The following is a 22390-nucleotide window of genomic DNA, read 5'->3' as shown; positions in this document are numbered from 1 at the left end:
TGTGATTCATACATGTATTCATGTAAACGACGGATTTGATACCGCGAATAAACATTCTGTGTAATAACTAGAGATGTACCGAATATTCGGTCGGCCGAATATTCGGCGCCGAATACCACGCAAAAACCGTTAAGCCGAATATTCGGCTCACCGAATAGTTGAGCTAAGTATTCGGCCGAATAAGCCGAATATCTATCACAGACTTGTAAATTTTTCAAATAATTTTGGATAATCAATAAAATATCCAAAAGTAATGTTGTAAAAGCTACACAATCATTAAAAACTTATGGTTTCAGCAAAACATCTAAGGTGTTTCGGCGTATTTTTCACTATAGATCGTACAGGAGAATGTTGAACGATATCGCTTTATACTTTTATTATAGTTTATTCCAGATTTTCTGGATATATTCAGGCTTGCCCATAAATCCAGTGAAGAATCCAAAAAAGTCACATCTGGCCGCGATGTCCAGATATTGTTTAAAACTTCCCAATTTTTGCGCAGGTTTATTCAGATCATTTGCTAAATGAAATAAAAAACTCAAATTCCTCTTTAAAAAATTTTAGATTTTGTGTTCTTTTTTTCAAAAATTTCAAAATATACACATACTTTTTAAATTTTTTTTTTTTCAAAAAGCGTTTTGAATGCCTGACTGTCTGGATACGTGTGGTTGAAAGTATTGTATGCTGAAGGTTAAAGATCATCTATCTTTTCCACAACTATTTTGAAGATATCTTGCTCAAATTCGACCTTCATCTAATTCAATATTAGAGAAGCAACTTCAAATAGCTTGGCACCTGTTTCGACACGTTTTTTATCCCAGGTAAAATTTCAAAAATCAGAAAGACCCTTACTTAGTAATAATCATCCGATAATATCATCTGGTTGAAAATAATCGACTAAGAAGCATGAGAGGCATTAATATGGAAGAAATAGTAAGCATTGAAATAATCGCTTAAATTTGTTTTCATTAAAAACTCAATAGAATATTCGTCCGAATATTCGGCCGAATATTCGTTTGGCCGAATAGTTGAAAAGGTCAATATTCGGTATTCGGCCGTTCGCCGAATACCACTATTCGGTACATCTCTAGTAATAACAAATATATTTCAAATTTGTTTTAAAAAATTGAAAATTTCCATCTTTGTTTTTCTTTCACAATGAAGTCTATGCATTGCATTGATGTTTTGCTTCAAGAATGGTTAGCTGAATCAGAATCTTACTGTAATGTTAAGAACATTAAAGTTATTCAGTATTTTCTTTTATAAACTTTGTTAAATGCTGCTTATTTTGAGAGAAAATACAAACATATTTCTCGTATGAAAGATTCTCAGTGTTGAACCAATGAATTCAAATTGAGGCTGAAGTTTGTTATTTTCTAGTGTAAATCGGTGAACTTTGTAAAAGTTTTCCAAGATAAAAAGCGGGAAGGCGGGACATTCAACAAAAAAGCGGGACCTGTCCGGGACGGATGGCAACCCTACCATAGATCTATTTGGGGAAGGAATCCAAAGTTATGACGATTTCAAAATTCAACAGTTATAGGAGCTCCCAAGTTAAATTGATGTAAGCTTTGAATTCGATAGAAAATAAAAGGAAATAGAAAAAAATAAAAGGAAATAAAAAATAACGTTTTGGAGCTGTAACGGTAATTTTTTGGTCTTTATAGCGAAACGTGTATTTCGAAACCGTGTAATATATAATTTTTTAAGGCCGTGTAACGAGTGGCCGTCTATCAAGGTATTGAATTGATTTTCAAAACTTTTTACTTAACAAAATTTTTCATACTGGAAAAATGAACCAGTAATAAAAAATCCATGGTTTAGCGGTCCCATCAACAGGGACAACTTCAAAGAAAAAAAAATCCATGGATCTTTTTTTTTAATTACTTCATAACATTTACATTATCGTTAAAAAAAAGAATGAAATCGCGCAGAGCAGACACAAATTTTCAACTTTGACACGATGGCATTTCTATCACTGTTTCTGTTGATATTATATCATGAATCTTTCACACAAGCTTCAACAGTTTATAACTCATCATTCATTGATTTCTGAATATTCTGCGTCGACTAGAAAAAGATATACATATATACAGCAATTTAAGTAACAAAAATAAGATAAATTTAGATTTCTTCTCATATAAAAAGTACATTGAAATTTCTTCTCAGTATTATTTGTAGTTTGTCGAATTTCATGTTAACAGGCGAACATTTTTATCACGTGTCAAAAAATCGAAAATTGTTTTTATATTTTATTAAACTTATAGTGCAGTACATAGTGAGTAAGAGTTGAGATGTCAACGATTACAAGCTCTTCTAACCTGTTGGGTTTCCCGATTCCCGGTTCAGCAAAATTTTTATTCTTGCAATGTTTTTCGCTGGACTGATTGAGCCTGAAAAGAAGGGGCTAGCACTGCGCCCTCTGGATCGATCCTGAACAATTTTTGCCGGGACTGGAAAGATGAGTACTTCTGTTTTTAATCATTTTTATTAAGTTTATTTAGAATGTTTTTCGTTGAAGGAATAAGTGACAAGAAACAGATGAAAATTGAACCGTGCGTTAGAAAGGTTTGACAGGCATAAATTTTATAACGGTTGCAAAATATTTCAACTTAAGGAATAATGATATGAGAATATCATAATTCCTTAAGAATGTCAATGTAACGGTATTGGCTTTCTACATAATTTTTTTTATCAATGACAAGGTCATCAATTAATCTAAACATTGACATTGACATCTATTGTTCCTTATAACGAACAAATATGGTGTAGAGATTTTAAAATTGAATATATGTTTTGGGCTCGGCCTTATTTTTAAGGAAGATAAACTTTGTTAAAATATTCTCTCCTCAGTTTAATCACCTATTCCTCCATGAACTCCTCTTGACTAGCGAAAAAGCTAGCTTGATAAAAGTCTAAATCTAAATGGTTAATAGTCAGGTTAGTTAACCTCGTGAACTTTATCGCCGTAGTATGAATTAAATATCATTATTTTAAACGTTAAAGGAATAATGCCTCATAGCTTAAAATAGGAATTTCTTTAGGAAATGTCTAGGAGCATAGAAAGTGTAGGAAATCGATGATCGCACCATTTACCACAAGGGATCCTGATCAATTACCTTGCCCCACTAACACAAACCCTTCTCTGAATACATAAATATAGATTCGCAGACGTATAGACGGTTTTTTTAAGTGGTGATATCGGTTCATTCTTGTTTCTCAATTTTTCAAAATAATCTTTTGAAACATGGGGAGACGAGAGGTTGCTGTAAGAACCTAAAAAGCATTTTACTAACATTCCTTCCTTTTATCCCCATTGACTACTAGAACGTGGTCAACGCCGTTGTTGATCATTTTTGAGAAGGACTGCTAGTCCCAAGCGCCATTCTATTGGACTTTGTACAAAATTGATGGCCTCGATCAATCACGGAGTAGCAACCATTGGTGATGTGGAACTTGTTCCACTTAGCCACGCCAGCGATCGTGAGCTTCGAAATGCACTATTGATTGATTACAAACAACTAAGTTTAGTGATAAGAAGAAAGGAATACATTATTTTGTAATTGGATAAATGAAATTACTGAAGCATTTCGGTTTTGACGATTTAAGGTGGATGTGAGAAGTCAAACAAGCTAAGCTAAGCTAAGCTTTGTCAAATTTCATGTTAATATCTTAAATATGGTGAAATTGATGAAAAAAGTATGTTTTAGTATCTGGTCAAATTTCAACAAAATCGATCGACGCATTCTTAATGAAAGCGATTTGCACATGAGGGTGGTGTTAAGGTAACATGAGATTTAACCTTTTTTGGACGGATGAAATGGATCAAATATAACAAGTTGACCAAAATACCACACACTTCCCTTTTTATCGCTTTCCTATTTTTAATGGCATAACAAATTTATTTGAAACTATTCTAGATGATAAGTTCGTTCAACAATATCATTTTCGTGTACAGTGGTTGAAATAACTCCAGAAATGCCTTCTTGATAGAATCTAACAAATGCTGGGAAAACAGCTTGAATTTTTTTTTTATCATTTCGGATTTTTATTGAAATTGTTGATTGTAGAGAAAATTATCATTTTCCTTATTGACCAAATAGAAATATGTACATGGCATTGATAACTATTTAAAAAGAAATCCCAGCCAAATTAGAATTCGCATTAGACATAGATTTTTCTTCTTCCACTAAACAAATAACATTTCACTTCGTCACTTTTACTGCGCTATTAACCCCTGCGCGCCCATCAGGTATTTACAGGTGTATTGTCCAAGGTCACTATCCGCGATTTCACGAGTTGGGTCACCCACCGGTCTTTCGTCACAAACCAGTTATTCCAGTTTCCCGGTAGCCTTTTACGAGCGCCATAGATAAACTATTTCAAGAAGATCTTTCGCTGTAGCCATGTATCTACGACTTCAGGCTGCTGTAGCAAGGTATCAACATAAAGGCAGAGCAGATCATCGTGCCATCGATAGGCAACGACGCTATAATGACAGGTTGATCCTTTGTGTTATTGGCTGCCTGTTATCTCATTCATTAGATGGCTACCGGCTGATTAGCCGATATTTCACCCGATCATCCTCTATCAATAATGGGCAAGCCGATTCACCTGAAGCTCAGCGAGGAAGATCATCTTCGCTGGAAGCTGCTGCTTTTGTTGATGGTTATGATAGAACATCTTCCTAGAACCGGTTGAGGAGGATAGCACTTCCTGTGATCATCTATAAAAGAATCAGCTTTGGCCGGGAAGACGCGCAGTCTGATCGAGGAACTACTCTGTGAAATATTTACACTTTTACAATTTTGTCAAGTTTGGAAGAGTTCAGGTTGGAAACCAGAGATGAAGCTGCTTCTTGTGGTGAGTCAACGTGTTTTCGTTTGTTTGTAATCACTTCGGAAGGAAATGTGTGAAAATCTAAATATTTGGGAATATAATGCAATAGTAAAATGTATTGATAGTGGAGCAGGATAAATCATTGTAGCCTGTATTGGATAATGTTGAAGTGATGAACCTAAACCTGAATCAGGAATTTCGAATCTAGTTTAATTTGTAGTCCGATTATGAATTTTGGATCTATGTTCTGAATCTAAATTTTGGATTTGAATTCTGAATCTAAATTTGAATTCTGTGCATTTTAATTTCCGCATATCGGTACACTGTACAGTAGGGTGAGTCAATTGCTTCTTTTTTCGAATTTCCAAACAGTACAAAATGTTTCTATTTTGGTGAAAACGAACATGGATGCTCTGTTGTGGTATGAGCCTACTTGGTTGAATGATTCAACTGAATCAAAGCAATCGAAAGATTCCTTTTAATTCAACCACGGTAAATGAAAAGTTCATATACCAGTATTTTGATAGGAACTTACTACCTTCTCCAGTGAACATCAATCGATCAATCGAAAACGTTCACTGGAGAAGGTAGTAAGTTGCTATCGAAATACTGGTATATGAACTTTTCATTTGCCGTGGTTGAATTAAAAGGAATCTTTCGATTGCTTTGATTCAGAAGATGGATGCATTTTAAAAATTTGTTCGGAGAATGTCACTTTTTTTGTTTTTTTTAGAATATTTTGTTCTCACGCAATGCATATGAAGTTCCAATGTATGGCGCTTACTGCAAAATTCTCTGACTACAAATTTGCCGAAGAAAACAAAGCGGTAGGAGTAGCGAGAAAAAGATATTGCGTCTCAAACAGAGCAATTTTTTTTTAAAAAAAACTAGCAATATTGACAGATTTTTCGTCAAATTCACAGTAATATTATTCTAAGAAGAATTGCAGAGTCTTGAAATGTTCTGATGAAATGATCTACATCAATTCTCTATCATTTCCAAAAAAATAAATAAAATAGAGTCACGAGATGCCATAGTGTTGCAAAAATTGAAATAAAATTAGGTCGAACTGTTTTTTTTATCATCACATTGTAATTAGGAACACATTTTTGAATCAGTTTGGGCATTTCCAATCGTGCAGCTTGTTGTGATCGACTTTTTTCAAAGAAGTAAAGCTTGTCTGAGGCCTCTGACAACATCTCAATCACTTATACTTGAGCATAAGGACTAAAACAATAAAAAATTTAATAATGAGGATAGATTTCTTTTTTTCAGCAAGAAAATTGTTTTTAATAAAGCTCGATTTTGGCAAAAAAAAATTGTCAAAACAATGTATTTTCGTATTCGTTTACCATTATTAGTGAGCATTTCAGTCCGATAGAAAAAACTAAAGGCTTGATTCATTAGGAACCCTTCAACGTCGTGTTAAACCTCTTCAGGAAAAACTTTGCTATAGTAAACTGTTGTAACTTTTTTGCCTAATAAGATACGAAATTACTGTCTTCAACAAAGGAATCTAGGCTGGAGAGAAAATTTGCGAGATTACGAACACATCTGTTACCTTTTCGATTTGGATTTATTAGAGAACCAACATCGCATAACCCGAGCAGACTTTTATGGCAAAATTATAGCAAATTTTGCTATCACGCCCTGAGAGTTTAATTTGCTCTCATTTTGCTTGACATAAGGTGGTACACAGCAAAAATGAGAGAAAAAATTTTCATACATGGTTAGCAAAGTGATACCAAATTTTGCTAAAACTGAGACCAAAACTACACCTCAATTTTCAAGAGCTTGGAGAGCAAAATGATGCCAATATAAGACATCACATGATAGCAAAATTAAGCATCATCGTGATTTCAAAATTTTCAAGAATACGACAGCAAAACAAGATATAGTTAAGGTTTCGATAAAAGGATAACAGGGAAGTTCTAAGCAATTCAGTATTAAAATTTTGTTCTTATATTTGCTATGTATCACAAGTCAACTCAAAAAACAGCAAATCAGGCTATCAAGGCGTGATAGCAATATTTGACCGAGTTTTTGCTATAAATTTTTGCTCCCAGTTGCTCGAGTAACCAGAAACGCCTACATGTATGCAACGTTCTAGCAAACTATATATGGAAATATATAAGGTACACCGGGGTAAGTGGGGACGATGGCAAATTAAACAATACTGGGCACTAATTTTTCTAACCTTTAAATGCAGAATGTTAAATTTACTTGTAATCTATCCAATAACTGTTAACGTTTCCAACAACAACACTGCCGTTGGAAGCATAATTGTCACATGTTACAAAAAGGCAAAGCGAGAAAAACGCAATTAAAGTTTCACCAAAACATTTTGCTGTTATCGCACAGTTTCGCAACTTTTGTTGACTTCAATTTCGTAGATCTCTAAAATATACTCCTATCATATGAGCCTCGATCAAATTTTTCGAAAATGAACTGTTTTTTCAATGAAAATCCTTGTGTGACATTTATGCCGCGAAATTCTATGAATAGTCGAAAAATGGACGCATATTTGTCACACCACGAACATTTTCTCAATAGTTGTTTGGTTTGGAATTTCGTGCGTGGCTCTTGTGTTTTATTCGTAAATGGAAGCTTAAATTAAAAAAATCAGGTCTGAATCGGATTATTCGAAAGCGTACATTATTTTGTGACAAACATGAAGTGTTTAACGGGTTCGATCAATAAAACGGCACGGGGAGCCATTTGCAGCAGCTCACTCACTGTACAAGAAGCAACATTTCTTCAACAAACTGTCAGCTGCCGTGCTGAAAATGTCGCAACCGCGAGAGAAGCGATACCAGAAGAGGACAATCAATCCGTTTGAAGTGAATACGGTCCTGGAACAAGATCCGGATGAAGTAACTCTGGCGGCATACTTCGTAAACATTAAAAAAACAGACATCTCCGGTATTTTGCGAGGTGCGTCAAAATAAAAACTCAAAGCAAAACTTAAGAAGAAATGGTCTGCTAAAACCACCGACAATCACTTATGGCCATACTGGACAATTTTGGATTACAATTCCACGGCGCCGGAAGAGTAATATTTGACTAATGTTGTGAAGTGTTTCGTCTGCATGCACAATTCCAAGCGCCAGCAACGAATCCGAAGCAGTTTGCAGAGTTTTTCTTGCACATATTGGGATGTCGCGAAAACAGTGACCCTCCCCCCTCTTTATATTTCCATGATCCCCTCCCGACTATCAAGGACACGTATGCCAAGATTGGTGAAAATCTATTTAGACGTTCCGAAGTTATAATACATTCATTTATTGGGTGTGACAAATATGCGTCCAATCGTCTCAGTGTGACAGTTATGCGTCCATTTGTCCCAGTGTGACAAATTGACTTTGAATTTTTCTCGAAATTTCTAGAATAAACTTTATGTTTCGACAAAGAATTTCAATAATACGTATAAAATTATCACGATTGGCATCAAAAAGTCAAAAACGTCGAAATGTCACATGTGACAATTATGCGTCCAACGGCAGAACAGATGTTTAAAGCAATTTTATATTTTTAACTTCGATGTCGAGTTGATGTGCACCTTTTTCAATTGCAAATTTCTTGTAAACTAGCTGGAAACAAACTCTACATTGAAACAATCCTTACATTCGAAATAACCAGTTAGGAAAAGAAACGGCGGAACTTGCTCCTCGGTGATTCATTAAAGATAACGCCTAGTCTTGAATGGGTTCATTACATTACATTTTCCCGATCATTTGAGCATGATATACTTATTTAAGTGGTTGATAACATTTCGTCGATAAAAGGATTATGTGATTAAATTCAGTTATTGCATGCTACCAAAATCAATCTGCAATGCTACCAAATCATCACTATGATCAATAAATTGGACATGAGAAAAAGAGAAAAAAAAAGTAATAATACAAATGTCTGTTCAGTGGAATGATTATATGGATGGTTAATTTTCCTCTTACTAAACATAAGTATGTTATAAACCTGAAAACAGTGGAATGCATGCATGCAAGTTCAAATTTTATCAAAAAACAGGCTATGTTTTTACTTTTCATTGTTGTTAACTGAACTTTGACATTCGAAAGCAATTGTAGGTTTTGTTTAAGTATTTTTTCTGAATTAAAGCAATGCCAATGACATTAAAAGTCCTGCTTCTAAACAGTGATTTTACCAAATGTTCTTCAAATCAAACAAGCTTGCAGCATTTACTAAGGATGATATTACTTTTACTTTGTAGAAACAATATTAATATAAAATTAAAGTTTCAACTTAAGGACATAATATATTTCAAATAAATTTTGAAGTTTCTCATCTTACCAAGCAAAAATAAGAAAAAAATACACTTACTTCGACTTTCCGATCTTTTCGGACATAATCAGAAACATGCATTCGAACTGGCTATGACAATCTCGTCTGGCAACTGGTGCAGGTACGTTGAATTGTTCCGGTGGACCATTAAATGAAACGACATCGCTTGGACACCAAAGGAAATGTCTGCAATCATTAAAATCAAAATTATAATGTTTATCAGAAGGATCAAAAAATCACTTACCAGCGCTACACACAACGAAAAAAATCTGTAAAATCACATCACATGTGATGTAAATAAAAAGAAGCATCATATATGACGGAATTTTCAGTGCTAGTTGGAAATTACACGCCAGTAAAATTTTGCAACGTGTAAAATAAAAGTGATGTAAAATTTTGCAACGTGTCAAATCAAAATGATGTAAATTATAAAATCACTGAATACTGGAATAAAAACTTTCCAATTGGAATTTGTTTTATTTAATTTATCGTTAATATGATTCAATAATGGAATTTTCTCATTTCCTAATAAAAAATAAAATCTTTCTGTAATTAATATAATTCATTTTATTAAACGGCAAAATTTTTTATCTCACAAATTTTGTTTGTCTTTAGGAGTTACATCCATACTTTTCTTTTCTTCCCCGAAGTACCGGATCCTAAATTTAATAACATGGAGCCACTTCCAGATCCGCATCAAAGATCTCCAGCAACCAGCAAGATCGATAAACTCACTCGCGGGAAAACTGCTTCAATAAAAAATTATAAAATATTATATATGGTGCACGACTAGACTTAACACTTTGTTGACATTTGTGTGTGCCTGTTTTCGATAGTCTGTATTTTTACATGACATTAACGCGTTCAGTGTTTTAAAATATTCATTGAATATTAATTCAATGTCCTATAACATTCCATGTCGTGTAATTTTAAGAAATTTCTATCTCAGTGCTGTTAAGAATTCTGTGTGACCAGAAAAAAGTTGTAAAATTACATCTACAGGCGTGTGGAATTTGAAAGACATGTAAAATATCAAAGACGTGTAATATTCAATTCGCACTGAAAATTCCATCATATGTGATGCTTCTTTTATTTACATCATATGTGATGTAAATTTCCATCAAATAATCGCGTTCCGTGTCAAGTAATATTTATGCCATTAGAATTCAGTGCTGTTAAGGATTCAATCTTGTTTTATTCTGTAAATTTACATTAATAAATCGCGTTCTATGTCATGTAACATTAAAGATTTCCAATTTCAGTGTTGTTAAGGATTCAGATTTTTTTTCTGTGTACCAGTAAATCCACTTCCGGAAGTCGGCACTTCAGTTTTGGAACTTCCGGACGCTTTCTTTGCTAACACAAATTCGGTTTCACTAATCCGTGTTTTTCCGTTTCTGAAGTTCGCCATCTCCATCTGAATGTACAGTTACAACCGGGATGATTCCAAGCGGCTGTTCAAGTGATTTAGCTCCGGAAAGGCCAGATGTGGGTTTTTACCTACGTGTTAATCCATGTACAAAGCAAATGCGGGATTCATTTTTCGAAGCACTTTCGCGAACAGGCGCGAACAACATTCCGAAACTAAACGAAAACTAAACACAAATGCAACAACTGTCAATTTTTGTTTGTTTTTATGCACGCTAATGAAATTGAACTCAAAATAAAGACAATAAGCTTTGCAGTGGTAAATTATCAAAATAAGTCTAAAATAAGGCCAATGACATAATGAGTGCGATGTGATGCGATGCGGCGAATGCGATTCAATGCGGTGAATCACATTTGATGAAAATGTATGTGAATCGCTTAAACCTGACATACTCATTGACTTGCGTCCGTAAATTGGCATCGCATCGCACTCACTATGTTATCGGCCTAAAACTTTACTACACACTGCGACATGAATGCAATTTGTTCAATCGCGACTATGAAATATTGCATGAAAACTAAATCACTTCTAAGGCAAGGGACATTATAAAAAGCAATGTATAAACACAGAAAAAGGTACACGTAGTAACTATGGAAATTTCAGTTAAAAATTATTTGGAGATTTAATATCAAAAGTTAAATTATTTTATACATTATAAAACTTTCTGTTAGGTACATACTTGTTTTACATACATTACATTGACTTAAAAAGTATAATTTTAAATGACATGATAGGTATTTATCAGTATTGACTTGAACAAACAATTCCTAATAGAAAATCATTTCTGCGAGAAGCTGAGTTGTAACAATCCTCTTCTAATATGTTTGGAACAAAAAATAGTTTTGACAACATTTAACTCTTTAATGCATGACTTTTTAAAATGAGAATAGCAATTATAAAGTCAGTAAAATAATAATATTGTAATTCGAGTAACATAACTAAGCAGGTTTAAAGCCGTTTTTTATGTCTTATAAAAGTAATGGGCCATAAAAGTTGAAAAATAATTATTGAGATTGTTGATTTATTTCAAAACGATTTTGCAAATTTCTTCAAAACATTTTTCATTGCACAAAGATGTTTAAGATTAAAAAAATTGTTAGAATTTTCAAATCTGAAGAAATTATAGCGATTTTCCAAAAACTACTTTCTTTAAAAAAAAAAATAAATTTGACCTTATAGATTTTCTTGCACACTTTCTTCAATATCTCACACATATATTAAAATATCGTAATTAAGATACCAAGGGCTCGTTTTTTTAAATCTCAAAAATACTTTTCGTGTTTCCGAGATGTTTGAATTTCAATTAGTGTTGATATAAAACAACACTGTGCATCAAAGGGTTAGAAGTTTACTGTTTACTACTAGTTTACTGAGTGATGACGTTTTTGTACATCGAAATAATTTTTTTTGAATATTTAGGAATTTTCCGTATTGATAGCTTTTTGAATTCTATGAAACTGAAAAACACTGCTAACACTGTAAAAGAAAAGCACATTATTTTGCTGCAATTTTGCTATATCAGGTAATTTGAAAAAAAAAAACAAATTTTGACAATCAACTTATTTCTACATTTGATAATGCTGTCAACTCCTAAATCTCAATTTTTATTTAATTCTTCCAAAACTTTATTTTGACCCATTTTCAATTTTTTTAAAATAATAAATGACAGCATAATGATGCCTAGTTTTGTTGTCTCACAAATATATCAACAGCTCATAATGCTATCATTTTGCTCTTGGTACCTCTTTTTGCATTCTGTTTGCTGTCAAATAAAAATAATTGAAAGCTTAGTGATGCCAACTTTTGCTATCGTCAATAAATGAAAAGCAAATGATGCTATCATTATGCTGTTTATACCTTATTTTGGTCTCGGTTTGCTTTCGATTTGGGCATCAAAGTCTGCTCGGGAAATGATCTGATGTTCTTTATGAAAGTTGAACGCGGTTTGACCAACTTAACATTTCTACGCTCACGATTGACAGCTAACACCAGCAATGTGGTCTTAAGAAGACGAAGACTTTACGCTCCTAAGAATCGCCGAACAAACTACAGTCGCAACGAGCCAGCCCTTAGGTTCATGAGGGAAATAAACAGTATTAACAGTGTCATTGATTTCAATTTAAGTTTATCTATAATCAAAAATCAAAATTTTATTATTAAGAAGACAACTGTATGTAAGAAAATTTTAAGACAGTAGGGATGACGGGCTCAGCCCATATATCCGGCATTCAAAGTTGTTCAGCGGAAAATTTCCTTAAAAAAATTTATAAATTGGCATAAAACCTTGAGTTGTTGATTTTTCAGTATAAAATATTCGATATACCCAAAAAAAAGTTCAAATTTAATCATATAAACGTTACCTTAAAATTCGGCAACAAATCATGGGTGAGTTTTAAAACAAAACGAAGCTTTTTAGACCCCAGGGTTTGAGTAATTCAAAAATGGCCCCAAATCGACTCATATGCATCATATTGCTTAGAGCTCGAGTCTTTATGCAAGTGATGCTTTTCCAATTTGTTGTTTTGTTCTGTTTGGAATTTTATTCAAAAAGATAAGATCTATGTAAGACATTAAAGTTTAAAGATATAGCTGAGGAATCAAGAATCCCCAAGGATCAAGTATTCTCATCCTCCATACTCACTCGCTTGTAGGCTCTGACCACTTATAAAACAACCATTCGGACCTCAAAAATTTTCTGTTGGTTCTCGGAAATGCGTTGTAACATTCAATTACAAACTCATAGCTCCAGGCTGCAGCACGACTTGTTGGTTTTAAACGTCTTGTTGAAAAAATTGAGTATTTTTCCGAAGTTTGTGCAAAATTAATTTGCACTATTGCTGTTTGAGTGACTCTATTTTTACAACTTTCAAAATACAAGAAAATTTTAAGCACGTTGAAAAATATACACTTTTAGCATACTTCATGCAAATTTTCAAGCAGTTCTTTTAGTATCCGGGCACTTTATTTCGGTGATAACTACGTTAATAAAGCTCGGATATGCAAAACTTTAGTAGTGTTGTGTTGGTTATAAAAAGAACTATCTTGCCTATTTTTGATAGATTTTTAAGTTAACGTGTGTTTGTGATATTTACGATGCAATAATACATTGTAAAATTATTTTGCACAAATTTGCTCCTTTTACGCATTTTGCGCCTCGAAAATTCTTCATTGTTGACTTGAAAGCTCATGAACTGTTAATTTTTTTTTTCGGACCAAATAGTTAAGAAGTATAAGGAGTCACTCTAGGATGCTCACGAAGTTCAAACTAAGCATCGTAGTGGAACCCTCGATCTTAAATATGGTGAAAAGTCTATGGTTATTGGGGATAACTGAATGCAGACTCCTTAAATAATGCAAAAAATCCATTTCCGGCAGGCAAAAAGTGTTGCCTGACTAGTAGACACCAAGTAAATAACTAATTATGATCAGTTCCAAAGATCGTAATCTGTGCATCCGATTTTTACGCAATATGACAGATGTGTTCTGATGGAAAACAAAATTTATGTGAAAACCGGATTTAAGAAATCAAATTCTTCGAGATGTCGACTCATAAAAGGTTCCAACCAGATTCCAATTGCTTTTTCCAGGTGAGTTTGTGTAAAACATCATAATTTTGCAAAGGTTTTGATTCTGTGGTAAAAAAATAAATCAATACATGACTGAAAAAAGTGTGCAAACATAAAAAAGAGATTTTATGAAAAAGTTAGAGTATTTCTTGAAATCATTGATAAATATTTTTTTTAAATATTTTTACATTAAATGTCATATTAACACCTTCATTTCCTCCATAGAAAGTTTTTCGATCTAATGAATAGTTTTTAAAATACACACGTTTGTAACTGCCCGGATACTAAATGATCATAGCCTTAGATACCCAAAATGGGTGATTTTTTATAACGTTTGCAAAGTGATGCAATTTGACATATTCGGCTCTCAAAAAAAAAAAAAAAACAGATGTGTTTTTGTTATATTTAAATGCTAGTTTTTTTTTTAAATTTTCTTTTTAAAGCTATTTAAGATGCCAAAATTCAGTTTGAACGAATTATTTCATGAGAAGTCAGAATACCAGATGGCTTAATCTGGAAGGAACGATTTTCTATAAGGGCTTTCAACTCTTCAGGATGGACTTGTCCCTTATGAAAGTAATGATAATTTAATATCGAATCGTTGCATCTGATGCAGTTCAGTATTCCAAGACACGTTTACTACCCAAGCACTTCAGGCTGGGGAGGGGGGGGGGGGGGTGGTGTGGGGGGAAGGGAACACGAAATTATTGCGACACATTCAACAGGGCATAACTTTTTTACCATTGGGTAAAAATCAACAAAATTTTGCACACTTTCTCATTGATGTGTATTTTTTACATGTTGTCAAACTCGAAGTCGTGTTTTTCGATTCAACGAAAATTAAGGTGAACCAACTCAAGTCGAGAAAACAAATTCTTTCCAAATACCTGGAATTTTCTGACCTGTCGCACCGGCAGTTGGGAAAAATATTGAACATTCACCATTCAACCGTCTCCAGAGTGTTGAAGCGGTTACAGGAGCAGTTGACGTTGAACCACGGCAAAGGAGCAGGAAGAAAACCGGGACGAGAATAAAAAGACGGAGGGGAAGGTGAAGCGGATGATTGAAGCAAATCCCAACGTCTCAAGCCGTGATTTTGCTAAAAAGATCAGCATGTCGTCCAGAATCCAAAGAAGAGAGTTGGACTTCATACATACTTCAAGGTAGAAAACTTACCAAATCGCGATGAGTGGCAACAATCGACGGCAAAAACTCGGACACGGAAGCTCTACGAGAAGATGCTGACAAAATATGACTGCTGTGTGATGGACGACAAAACGTATAAAAAAGCCGATTTTAAGCACATTCCGGGGTTGGAGTTTTTCACCGGCAAGAGCAAGTTCGATGTGGACGATAAATTTAAGAAGTTCGCCTCCAAATATCTGCCGTCTACTCTTGCGGTCTAAGGAGTGAGCCTTTCGTGACAGAAGGCACAGTATATAGCGAGATCTACAAATCTGAGTGCCTCGCGTTTTTCCGTTCTTGTTGCAGCACGACGAAGCTATTTTGGCCATATTTGGCATCATGCTTCTATTCTAAGTGTCCTGGAGTGGTATGAGGCCAATTATGTTCATTTTGTTCCAAAGGACATGAACCTGACAAACCGTCGGGAACGGTGCTCGGTAGATCAGTACTGGGCAATAATAAAGCGGGAACTTCGGAAGAGTAAGAAGGCATACAAATAAAGGGTGTCCAGGATGAAATTGCAACACACAAAATTGATTCGCATAATTCGAGTTTTTAATCGATTGCCACCAAATTTTCAGGGATTGAAAATAACTATTAAACTTCATTTTAAAATTTTACTCGTATTTTATTTACAGTCCATACGCAAAAGCCCGCACCTTGGCCTTAATCCCGGCCATAAAACTCTGCACAACCTGTGAATCAACCGTTTTTTGCATGTAAACTAGAGTGCCCCAAATGACCCGACTTTTGAAAAAGTTATGCGCTGCAGGCTAAAATTGATCCTTGGCCTAGTACAAGATCTCATGCCAAATTTGGGCCAGATCGGATCACGGGAAGGGGTCGCTCAACGAGCCTGAAGTTTGTATGGGATTTTGAGACATTTTGTTCGTGAGAAACATGAAAAATCAGTGTTTCATCAACAACTTTTGTTCCCGTCGGTCAATTTCTTTCAAAAACGGGTTTTCTTAAAGCCTAAACTAAGAAAAATATTTCATCCGAAGACTTTATTTCGATAACAGTTAAGATAAAAAAGTTATAAGGCTTCAAAAATGGGCTAACTTTTTTAACGGTGGTATTCAGCACTGTTAATGTGGCGTCAATATGTTCGACCGCCTCGACTCATTAACAGTGATGAATACCATCCTTAAAAAAGTTAGCCAATTTTAGAAGCCTAATAACTTTCTTATCTTAACTCTAATTAAAATGCAGTCTTCGGATGAAATATTTTTCATAATTTAAACTTTAAGAAAAACCTTTTTTGAAAGAAATCGGCCAACGGGAACCAAAGTTATTGATGAAAAACTGGTTTTTCATGTTTCTCCCGAACAAAAAGTCTCAAAATCCCATACAAACTTCAGGCTCGTTGAGCGACCCCTTCCCGTGATCCGATCTGGCCCAAATTTGGCATGAGATCTTGTACTAGGACTAGGATCAATTTCAGCCTGCAGCGCATAACATTTCTTAGGTTTTGAATTTCCCATACAAATTTGGGGCAGTCTAATGTAAACCCATACTTTCTTCAGTTTCTCAACTGTCTTCGCTATCTTAGGTCGTTTATAAAGGTGCTGCTTTATAATCACCCAGTTCAACAAGTCCAAAACTAAGGCTGGGCTTCGAACGTTCAAGGTACAAAGGCCCCTGATCGCGACGAGAAGCAGAACAAGTACACGTTTGTATGGGAAATTCAAAACCTGTGAAATGTTATGCGCTGCAGGCTAAAATTGATCCAGGCCTATTACAAGATTTCATGCCAAATTTGGGCCAGATCGGATTCACGGGAAAGGGTCGCCCAACGAGCCTGAAGTTTGTATGGAATTTTGAGACATTTTGTACGGGAGGAACATGAAAAACCAGATTAACATAAATACCTTTAGTCCACTTAAGCCGATTTCTTTTGAATAAGTTTTTTTCTTAAATTCTAAATTATGACACATATTTCATTTGAAGACAACATTTCGATTAGAGTTGAGATAACATTAAGCTTCAAATATGGCATATATTTTTTAAGGGTGATATTCATTACTGTTAATGAGGTACTGCGCTGAGCATTTCGACGCAGCATTAATAGTGATGAATAACGCCCTCAAAAAGATCACCCATTTTTGATGCCTAATAATAACTTTTTTTATCTTAACTTAAAACGAAATGCAGTCTTCGGATGAAATGTTTGTCATAATTTAGGTTTTGAGAAAACACATATTCAAAAGAAATCGGCCGAAGGGGGCCAAAGTTTTGATGAAAAACTGGTTATTCATGTTCCTACCAAACAAAATGTCTCAAAATCCCAGCCAAACTTCAGGCTTTTTTTAATATGTCTTCATTCGTACCAATTAATCATTACATTTATATTATATTATTACATTAAATTAGGTGTTCAGTTCAATAATGAACTGTCCAGAGCCCTATAGTTTACTAATCACTAAAATTTATTTATTTGACTTAAATTTGCTTAGCGCAATCAAGTATTTTTATGTAGGAGAACACCCTGTAATGTCAAAAATATTTTAAACTTGTAACTAAAAATTTAAACCATCCTAAAAACTAACTTAATTATGAAGAAAACGAATCTCTGCGATGGAAGAATGCATCGATTTGCCCCTGAAGTTAGAGATGATTTTGGCCATCTCTTCGATCGATTCAATGCCCGCAATCCGATGAAGATCTTCGGTGCTGTGCCAAGGTGGAAGCCGGAAAATCATTTTCAGAACCTTGTTCTGAATCCTCTGGATGGCTTTCTTCCTCGTCGCGCAGCAGCTAGACCAAATCGGCTGGTCTGAACAACTGTTTGTATAGATTAGCATTTTGTTCCTCAGGCAGAGTCTGGATTTCCTGTTGATGAAGAGAATAAAGAGATTTAGTGTATTTGTTACATTTAGATCAGGCATGTCAAACTGGGGGTTCGCGGGCCGCATGCGGCTTTGGTCAATGCGGCCCGCGTAGTCCCGTCTTAAATTATCACAAAATTCTCTACTACACAAAAGTACGCTGGCTTTCCTGCCACAAAATATTAAAAAGATTATTTTTTTGCTACGAGAGGAAATAATATTATTTTTGGAAATGAAAGATTTTTAATGCGGCCCGCACACTTAAACGAGCTTGACATGCCTGATTTAGATTGAATATATTCAATGTGATTTTTAAAAGTAAGATTCCGATCAAGTTTTTTAGTTAAATTTGACAAACTACGAGAGCTATATTTTATAATCACAAAACGAATTATGGGCCGGAAAGGTTCAAATAATTTCCTCACGTTTACCCTACGGTCGAGACAAAATTCTACCAACAATACGAAAAGCGCATCGAATAATTTTCACGGCGCGCGCAAAGTCATGCTGCTGAAATCATTTTCCGGTATTGATCGTTGTGGCTCTATTCTTGCGCTCTCGTGTCTCGCTGGGGCCTAGCAGCTATTCAGTGGTTAAGTAGGTGGTAGTTACTCTGGGCCCGGTCGATGAAGTTGTTGGATACGCAGCTGACCGAGGAAAAGCTCGACTTAATTGTGTCACTAAGTCACTGGTACGCGCAAACGCTGCGCTGCTGTCTTAAGCGACCGTTTTGAATCGAAACAAGATCGCCATCATCGTCGAGAGCGCCTGTTACGAGATATGTACGATGGAGGAAGTTTAACCATCGATGACGTTTGCCTCGGCACCTGGTCGATGACGACTGATTGGAAAGAACAGGTTAAGATATAGTCTATCTTTCGTCCATCGAAGAGGTTGGTGGAAAGGTATCAGATCGAACCGGTAAAGAGTGGCCCGGGCTGATCGGTTACGGTTATTGGCTTGCTGCAAATAAATATTCCCGGTTGAAGTAGTCAGTACTGAGAGAGATCGTGTCGAGCGATTGCGCAATTTGCGAGCAGATCACAAGAAGCTAGTTGCTGCTGCTTATGCGCATTGTGTTGATGTTGGAAGAAAGTGTTGGCGGTCTCTAAGGCAGTGGGTGACTAGGTAATGATGCTGTAAACATGTGAGCTACTCGAGCACAGAAAGAGAAATAGATGGAAAAAATGGGTTACTTTTACTTTTCTTGGCGAGGTTTACATTTGCTTGTAATGTTTAGAGAAGTTAAGATCACTGTTTTCCATCCCATTTCTTCGTGGGTTTCAAGCTGGCAGTTTAGCTCCGGGGGTTCAATTGCTGGCTCGTGGTGCCTGGTGGCGGGTTTCTGCTTTTTCAAGAAGTTGCACAGATTATTATATGGTGGTCCGCTGATTATGGCAGCAGAAACGAACGAATTTGGACAGATAGACGCACGTACTTGGGCTACAGTTGTGTAATTAGTTATTGCGATTGCGATTTAACTTTTCACTCGGAGAGATTTTCTGCTCGCTTAGTAAGTAATTTACTTAGAATATACTTGAGAAGTCATTTAAACTTCACCTACAGTGTCAAACATGAGAAAAATAATAAAAATGACAAAATTAAGAAAATGACTAAAAATATGATAAAAATGTCAAAGTGAACAAAATTTATTAAAATTTTGTCATGTTTGGTAAGAAACAACAAAATGATCAAAATGTCAAAAATAATAAAAATGACAGAAAAAAAAACATTCACGAATATAACAGAAAAAACCAAAATGACAAGAAATGTTAAATTAACAAAAATGACAGAAAATACAAAAATTATTAAAATGACAAGATTGGACAAAAATGGCAAACATGATGAGAAATACAAATAATATTAAAAAAATTCAAAAATAACGGTATTTTAACAAACATTTCAAAATATTTTGTCCATTTTGTTATTTTTATCGTTTGAGTCCATTCTGTCATTTGTATGAGTTTGTTTATGATAATTTTTCATTTTGTCACTTGTTCATTATTTGGATTTTGTCTTTTATTCATTTTTAATCGTTTCTATTAGTTTTTGTCATTTTTGCAGTACTTTTCTTAGTTTGTTATTTTTGTCATTCTGGTCCATTTAGTAATTTTCCTCATAGTGTTAATTTTATTAATGTTGTTGTGTATTTTTCATATTTTTCTGTCATTTGTAATTTTAGTATTTTTTTTTTTTTTATTTTTGTTCTTTTATTTTTTATTTTTGTTGGTTTTTAATATTTTTTAAATACAGACCCCGTTCGTTTTTGGCAACATTCGATTTTTGCATATGTGCCAAAATCGAACGGTTTTTAGAAGCGACATTATAATTTAGAAAAAACACCAAAAATACGTTTTTACTTTCAGAAATGGTGATAAAATACAACAACAAAAACAAAAGTTTTTTAAAAAAATTATAAAGCACTCAAAAATTACAAAAAGATGAGAAAATAAAAAAAAAATCAAAAACAAATACAAACAAAAGGCTAAAAATAACAAAACTAACTTAAAAATGATGAAGAATGACAAAAACAGCAAACATTCCAAAATGCATCAAAAACATGAGAAAAAAAAATTCTAAAAATGGTCGGAAATTGACTTAAAGTAACGTTAATGATAATAAAAATAGTTATTTTGTAAAAATAAGAGAACAAAATTTCAGATAAAAAACCGTTCGATATTGGCAACATTCGATTTTGGCAACAGAAAATGTTCGGGCATGTTGCCAAAAACGAACAGGGTCTGTATTTGCTTCTTTTTGTTTTTTTTTCAGTTTTGTTTTTTTTTGTCATTTTAGTAATTGTTGTTGTATAATCTCTTTTTGTCTCTTTTTGTCTTTTTTTAATTTTTTTCTTTTTTCATTTATGTAATTAGTATAATTTTTGTCATATCCCTCTATTTTCTTTGTTTTTGTTATTTTTGTTAGTGTTTTTTTTCATTTTTGTTATTTTTGACATTTGTGTTATTTTTGTATTTTTTGTATTTTTTATTATTGTTGTAATTTTTTTGTCATGCTTGTTTTTTATCACTCTTATTATGTTCATAATTTTTGTAAATTTTGTTACATTTCGATGTTTTGTTTTAATATTTTTTTTTCCTTTTTCATCTTGGTTTTCTATTTTTTATGTTTATTTTCAATTTTTGTCATTTTTCTGGTTTCGGTCATTTTTGTTTTATTTGTCAGTTTAGGGATTTTTGTAATTTTTGGCCGTTTCAGTAATTTTTCATTCTTTAATTTTTTTCAGTTTTAGTCATAGTTTTCTTTTTTGAATTTTTTATTTTTCATTTTTGTTATATTTATTATATTCGTTAATTTTGTGATGTTTATTATATTTGTCGTTTTTTGGCTTTTCGTCATTCATTTTTTGCCATTTTCCTTAATTTTGTCATTTATGTTATTTTTGTATGTTCTGTATTTTTTGTCACTTTTTTCGTTTTTATCATTTTCTCAAAGTTGTAACTTTTGTTTTTTTTTTTGTAATTATTTTTGTTATTTTCGTAATTTTTTTCTTGGTTGTTATTGTAAATTTCGTTATATTTTACATTTTTGTGAATTTTATTTTTTTTTTCAATTTCGCCATATTGTCGTTTTTGTCAGTTTTCAATTTTTGTCTTTTTTGTTGTTTCTGGAATCGGATTTGTCGGTTAATTGAATGTGAGCTAGAGGAAGAGATAGCTGATGTTTATTCGAATTCGCAGATTAATCTCATGATCAGAAGCCTATTCTATGTATAAATTAACTTTCATTATTTATTTAGAAAAATGACTACTTTCTTTGAAGTGGTTTTCTTAAAGTGATCTCTTTAATTTTTACTTTTATTTAATTTCCTATTTTTTTAAATTTTGTAATTTTTTTGTTTTGGTTATTTTTATGTCATTTGTAAATTTTGGCATATTTTCATTATTGTCGTTCTGGTGAGTTTTGTGATTTTGGTTATTTCTGTAATTTTTGCATATTTTAATTTTTTCCATTTTTAACCATAATTTTGTTTTTTAAATTTTTTTTCTCATTTTTGCATTTTTTATTTCCTTTTTTTTTTTTTTGTCATATCTGCCTTTTGCGTCATTTTAAAATTATAATAATATCTTTGTCATTTTTGTTATTTGTGTTATTTTTGTCAGTTTTGTATTTTTTGTCGTTTTTATCATTTTCTCAAAATTGTAATTTTTTGTTACTATTTGTTTTGTATTCGTGATTTTTATGTCGTCCGTTTTTGTTAGTTTCTTTTTTTCATTTTTGTCAAT

General features: G+C 33.5%; 1 protein-coding gene across 1 annotated transcript in view; it reads left to right on the top strand.

Moving 5' to 3' along the window:
- The first annotated feature begins 4719 nt into the window (after positions 1-4719).
- LOC129747667 (uncharacterized) overlaps positions 4720-22390 on the top strand; it is a 35804-nt gene continuing 18133 nt past the window's right edge. Inside the window, exon 1 of the mRNA XM_055741972.1 lies at positions 4720-4863. Coding sequence (XP_055597947.1) covers positions 4846-4863 — 18 coding nt within the window. The 5' untranslated portion in view covers positions 4720-4845. The remainder of the gene's footprint in view (positions 4864-22390) is intronic.

Source organism: Uranotaenia lowii, chromosome 2, assembly GCF_029784155.1.
Source record: "Uranotaenia lowii strain MFRU-FL chromosome 2, ASM2978415v1, whole genome shotgun sequence".
Lineage (NCBI taxonomy): Eukaryota > Metazoa > Arthropoda > Insecta > Diptera > Culicidae > Uranotaenia > Uranotaenia lowii.
Note: the sequence above shows the minus strand (reverse complement) of the source record. Positions and strands in the feature narration are given on the sequence as shown.